Source organism: Hippoglossus hippoglossus, chromosome 21 (assembly GCF_009819705.1).
Source record: "Hippoglossus hippoglossus isolate fHipHip1 chromosome 21, fHipHip1.pri, whole genome shotgun sequence".
In the NCBI taxonomy this organism is placed as follows: domain Eukaryota; kingdom Metazoa; phylum Chordata; class Actinopteri; order Pleuronectiformes; family Pleuronectidae; genus Hippoglossus; species Hippoglossus hippoglossus.
The window spans coordinates 436,155-441,952 of NC_047171.1; the positions used below are offsets into that span (position 1 = coordinate 436,155).

General features: G+C 45.3%; 1 protein-coding gene across 1 annotated transcript in view; it reads left to right on the forward strand.

Moving 5' to 3' along the window:
• Positions 1-1,611: 1,611 nt before the first annotated feature.
• The window catches only part of si:dkey-230p4.1 (trichohyalin), a 12,586-nt gene continuing 8,399 nt past the window's right edge, over positions 1,612-5,798 (forward strand). The window contains exons 1-12 of the mRNA XM_034574290.1: positions 1,612-1,776; positions 2,273-2,459; positions 2,538-2,675; positions 3,421-3,498; positions 3,611-3,678; positions 3,858-4,023; positions 4,461-4,567; positions 4,645-4,923; positions 5,009-5,135; positions 5,212-5,346; positions 5,434-5,582; positions 5,680-5,796. Coding sequence (XP_034430181.1) covers positions 2,340-2,459; positions 2,538-2,675; positions 3,421-3,498; positions 3,611-3,678; positions 3,858-4,023; positions 4,461-4,567; positions 4,645-4,923; positions 5,009-5,135; positions 5,212-5,346; positions 5,434-5,582; positions 5,680-5,796 — 1,484 coding nt within the window. The 5' untranslated portion in view covers positions 1,612-1,776; positions 2,273-2,339. The remainder of the gene's footprint in view (positions 1,777-2,272; positions 2,460-2,537; positions 2,676-3,420; positions 3,499-3,610; positions 3,679-3,857; positions 4,024-4,460; positions 4,568-4,644; positions 4,924-5,008; positions 5,136-5,211; positions 5,347-5,433; positions 5,583-5,679; positions 5,797-5,798) is intronic.

The following is a 5,798-nucleotide window of genomic DNA, read 5'->3' on the forward strand; positions in this document are numbered from 1 at the left end:
AGAAAGCAGGGCTGGAGCCAGACTGTATGGGGCCCCGAGCAGAGGAGCCTCTGCAGCTCGGGGCCCAGACTGTATGGGGCCCCGAGCAGAGGAGCCTCTGCAGCTGCAGATTAGTGTCTAATATGAATGATACAATGTTTGTGTTTGATTCTATTGACTCGAAGTAAATTCTAAATTTCTTGTGGGACATTTGTGCAGGTGGGGTCCCTCTAGTGGCTCAGTGTGTTTATGTCTCTGACACAAATAAGGTTCATGTCGTATCATCACATCAGTGTTATTGAAAATGTTTAATGTTCAACAGTTTCTGTTTCCACGTCCTGATCAGTGAGCGGCTGAGAACAGATGACTGTTGAACTGCTGTCGTCCATGACAACAAAACAGACCAAACAAATACCACAAAATAAAAACTGTTTGTTCTTCAACATGACTTTTTGCTCTGTTTAATTCAATCACACATTTCAACTGTAACTGAAATCAAATATAACTTTTATGTAAAAAAACTAAAACGTTACATTTTATATATTTATTTCTTTAAAATTGTCTTTATTTACATTTCTGTATTATTTTATTTATGCTCAAAATGCTCCTTACTACCTGGTATCAATATTCTTTAAATGTATTTAGCTTATTAGGGCCCGAGCACCGAGCAGAGTGTGAGACAGCGAGACAGGGAGGCCCTATTGAAATTGTAAGGATTCTTATTATTTTTCAGGCAAATGAATTTGCTTCTTGAGGGCTTTAACAAGCTCCAATCGTTTCCAAAGTTTGCAGAAAATTAGAAAGTGGTGAAAATGTACGTATTCTGGAGTAATTTTAAATGGGCGTGGCAAAATGGCTCAACAGCGCCCCCTGGAACGCAGCCCCTGAGTTCACATTGACCGAGGTGCAATTGGAAAAACGCAACAGGAAGCCCGCCATTCTGCATTTAGTGGCCATTTTGGCCATTTTTCACATTTTTACTTTGACGTACTTGTCCCAGGGCTTTCATCAGATCAACTTCAAATTGAGATGAGTGTCATCTCAACAAGACGGAGATAAAAACTACCTCAAAGATCGATTGTTCGTCACACGGTGTGACCGTGGCGCGTGGCGTGGCGTCAAGGTTTGATTACACGCCATCAAAACACGAGGTTCTGTATCTCGCACATACATGGACCATGAATCCTTTGATGCTGAGCCGTCAACAAACAACTCCACTCCAGCATTATCAGCATCAAAGGATTCAACAACAAATTAAAGCCCTCAAACTCTCACCAAAGCATGTGCTCGGGGCCCATTATTATTATTATTATTATTATAATAATATATTTTTATTAATTATTATAATTTTTTTCCATTTTTCATTTCATTCTTATCTTTTTCCATGACTTTTAATTTTAAATTAAAATTTTTAAATCAAGTCTATTTAATGTCTATTCACATTAATATTACAGTTACAGTGAATATTTTGTCCTTAATTTATTGATATTGACTTATTTTGTGTTGATTTTTATATAGTTAGATGAGTTGGTTCATTTATTTCATCTTTTGGTTTTTAATTATCTATAGTTCGTAACAGTTGCAGTGAGCTCCTCCCACCGGCAGGTGTCGCTGTGTGGATTTAAACCGGAAGTTCTCGGTGTTTTCGGGGTCAAAGGTGACGGCTCCCGGTTGTTGTGACCGTTGCTCGGTCTCCGTGTTTTCGTGTTTTCGTGTGAACGGAGCGAAGCGGCGGGTTTGAACGTTTCCTACGTCATCACCCGTGACGGTGACGTCAGAGTTCGCGCTGCAGCTTCAGGTAAAAACTTTGCTCACGTCAGTTTCCGGTGTTAGCATGCTAACAGGCTAACAGGCTAACCGGTCTGTGATGATGGAGCCGTTCACACCGGAGGGTCACAGGTCACAGGTCACCGTCACTCACTACGTCACCAGCCGCGTTATCAAACCACATTAAATGATAATAAACTGAAATAAAACTTGTAAAATACAAACATTTCTGACTTGTCATAAATATCAAATAAAGTCACTGATCTGATGTGAGTTTATATAAAAGATCTTAAAGTCATTGTTTCCATGGTGACGGGTTTAAAGATCAAACTGAGCGGAGCGCAGAGCTGTGATTGGTCAGTGAGTCCAGATTTAAATTAGAATCAATAGAAATAATAATAATAATAATCAACATGTCAGTTGTATTGATCACATCTAAAACCTCCAGAGAGAAACACGCTGTGGATTCTGTGATTATTGATCCGATGCAGCTCTTCATTGGTCTGAACCCTTCAGGTGTGGATCCGGTTCCAGGATCCGGATCCGTCAGCAGGAAGTCACCTGCTCTGATGAGGCACTGAAGGGACCTCGCCATGGAGCTGCAGGAGAGGGCGGAGCTCCAATGGGAGGTGTGTCGTCTGCAGGAGAAGCTGGCGGAGAGTCAGGCGGAGAGGGAGGAGCTGGAGTCGAGGAGCAGAGCTCTGAACGACAGGGTGAGGAGGAGGAGGAGGAGGAGGTGATCATGTGATCATCAGAGTCCATCAGAGCCTTACATCTCTCTCTCTCTCCAGCTGTGCCAGTCAGTGTCTCCCTCGCTCGGCCTCTCGATGCATATGGAGGGTGAGCAGAGGGAGTGGAGGAGGCGGGCGAGGGAAGCGAGAGAGAGGGAGGCCAGACAGGCGCTGCTCATCCACCGCCTGCAGAACAAGGTGAGGCTGCTAAAGATATGAGATATAATATCTGTTACCATTCTTCATTAACGTGTCTAAAAACAACTGTGTAGTATATGTTGTTGACAGTGGTGGCTCGAGTAAACACAAACAATACTCAAGTAAAAGTATTGTTACGTTATAATCATAATACTCAAAGTACTTGAGTAAGAGTAAAAAACTATTAGAATAGTGAGTAACTTCATTAGAATGTATTGCGTTCAACAGGAAAATTAGATGTAATAATAATGTAAAGTGCTCATTGATTGTAATAAGTGACCTATTAAAAACTAGGCAACTATCAAAACACATGTGTTACTACCCACAGCCGGTTGTTGATTGTGTTCTTACATTAACCAACAATGTTTCCAACAATATTTAAACTCTATTCATTTCAACTTTATTCAAGGGCGTTTCATTTAGTCGCCTTTTAATTGTGTTGTCTCGTCTTCAATCTGCAGCTTTGTCCGTCTCTGTCATAACTTCAAACATATGGCAAAGAAAACGCACATGTTTGTAATGTCAATAGATCACGATGATTATTTATGACCTCATCTGTGAACATGAGTCACGTCAGGTAGGTTTTCATCTGCGATGTTGGTGAAGGTCATGAGGTCATTGAATCAGGTCTTTTCTTTTCATTATTATTATTATTATTATTATTTGGATTGAAGGACACCTAGTGGCCAAAGATGCATATTGTGTGTAGTATCAGTGTGTAGTCTCAGTGTGTATTTTACTACAGGTGGTGGAGTACAGAGACCGATGTCAGCGTCTTGATCTTCAGCTGCAGAATCAACACACACAACTGATCAACACTGAGGTCACACACACTAACACAATACGACAACAAGATTAGATCATTACAGTACTACATAGTACAGTGTTCCAGATGTTGTTGTGACTCGTCCTGTTGTGTGTTTGTTGTGTAGCAGAGGATCAGAGATGAACACAGTGACTCTCTGGAGAGCGCCCTCATCAGGCTCGAGGAGGAACAGCAGAGGTATGTGCGCGCGTGTGTGTGTGTGTTTGTGTGTGTGTGTCAAAAACAAACACACCAGGGGATGATCAAGATGATTCAGCTTCACTTTTAAGAGCCGTCGTGTCGTCCATCTTTATTTACAGTCTATTGTCTCGTGTGTGTGTGTGTGTGTGTGTGTGTGTGTGTGTGTGTGTGTTCAGGTCACTCGGTCTGGTTGAGACCAACGCTCTCTTGCGGGAGCAGCTCGGCCAATCAGAGCAGGCCAACCAGTCCCTGAGGCAGGACCTCAAGAAGCTGACAGATGATTGGTCGAGAGCTGTGGAAGAGGCGGAGCAGAGAGAGTCTGATTGGCTGAGAGAGAAGAAGGTCTGTATGTTTTACTCCTCTGGGAGTTTTATTATTATTTCTGGAAAGTTAAAGGGATAGTTCACCCAAAAATGAAAATTGCCTCATTATCTCCTCAGCACTATGATGGAGGGGGGGTGAAGTGTTTGAGTCCACAGAAATCCTCTGGAGTCTCAGGGGTGAACAGCGTATCTGCAGTTATTGCTTCAGAGCTTGTGTGCGTTCGAACATGAACGTGGCTCCAGAGGAAATCCCACATTTAGGCTTAAAACTTGGTGTAAATGACCTCGTTCGAGGAGAAGCTGAATGTCGGGGCTTGTGGACACTTGATGACATCACAGGATCAGATATGGAGGCTTGCTTTTATCACGTCTGAAGCTTTGGTCTCCAGTTACTGTACTGACAAGTACGTTCACACTCACATCTGTGTGTGTGTGTGTGTGTGTGTGTGTGTGTAGTGTGTGTCAGGTGGTGTGGGCCATCATCAGGCTCAGTTGTTGTCTGTGTGGAGGTCTGTGGTTTCTCTGAGACGAGTCTGTCACTCTGTCAAAACTGCAGCCGACAGGTGAGTCTTGACCTGTGACATGTTGATTGACGTGTGACGTATTGATTGACATGTGACGTATTGATCTGTCTCTGCAGGGACCTGTGGCAGCTGAGGGCGGAGTTTTCTCGTCTCTCGTCGTCTCTTCTGTCCAGCTGTGACTCTGTCTCCTCTGCCCTGAGACTCAATGATCCTCACATCAAACCCCCCCCCTCCTCCTCCACTCTGCTCCCCCTTCATCCAGACTCCTCGGCCTCTGAGCCCCCTCTCGTCTCCTCCTCGTCTCTGGGAACCTTCGTGTTGGCGGAGTTGGAGCAGAGGTGGGAGGAGCTGGAGCGCCCCCTGCAGGAGACTGAAGTGTCACAGCTGAAGCAGCGGTAATGAGTGACACCTCCTCCCTCACTCTGCTGAATGTCAGCTGATAGTGACTCTGTAACCTCCCTCTCTCTCTGTTGTTGTTAGGATTGTGGAGCTCTCTCACTCGCTGCAGGAGGAGCACGGGCTGAGGGAGGAGAGAGAGAGAGAGGTAGAGAGACACAGAGAGACAGAGAGACGTCTTCAGTCCGTCAGTCGAGCTGTGGTCAGTCTGGTGAGTGAGAGAGCGCCATGTGGTCATATTGACCTGTGGCATCATCAGTGAGATCATCAGTTTGTTGTGTCTTCAGTCCAGAGTCCTGAGCAGCTGCAGTCGTTCTATGTGTGTGTCCTCGGACAGCGTCCTCAGTCTGGACCTGTCCTCCCTGCTGTCTGTCCTGTCTCAGACAGAGAGCGCCCTCCAGGGGAGACACCAGGAACTGCAGGTCAGTCACACAGCAGGAGCAGTTTCTCTACTGCAGGTCAGAGGTCATGGACCTTTTGTTAAATGTGTGTTTGTGTGTGTGTGTCAGGGGGCGGAGCTCTCTCTGCGGCGGCTCAGTGAGGAAAACGCAACCCTGCACCTCCGACTGAAACAGCTGGAAGACGACAACCAGCAGCTACAGACACACACAAAACACACTCAGCTGGAGCTCACACACACTCTGGACACACTGAGCAGGTACACACACAACATCATCCATGTCAGTCAGGTTGTGACATTTGAACAGGAGCAGCTTCTTTTCTTCTGTCTCATGAACATGGCTGTTTGTCATCAGGGAGCGCGAGACGTTGTCTTCACTGCGTCTGCAGGTGGAGGAGGTGCAGATGAGGGAGGAGGAGGTGAGGAGGGAGAACAACAGACTGAGGAGTGAGAGAGACAGACAGGAGGAGAGGA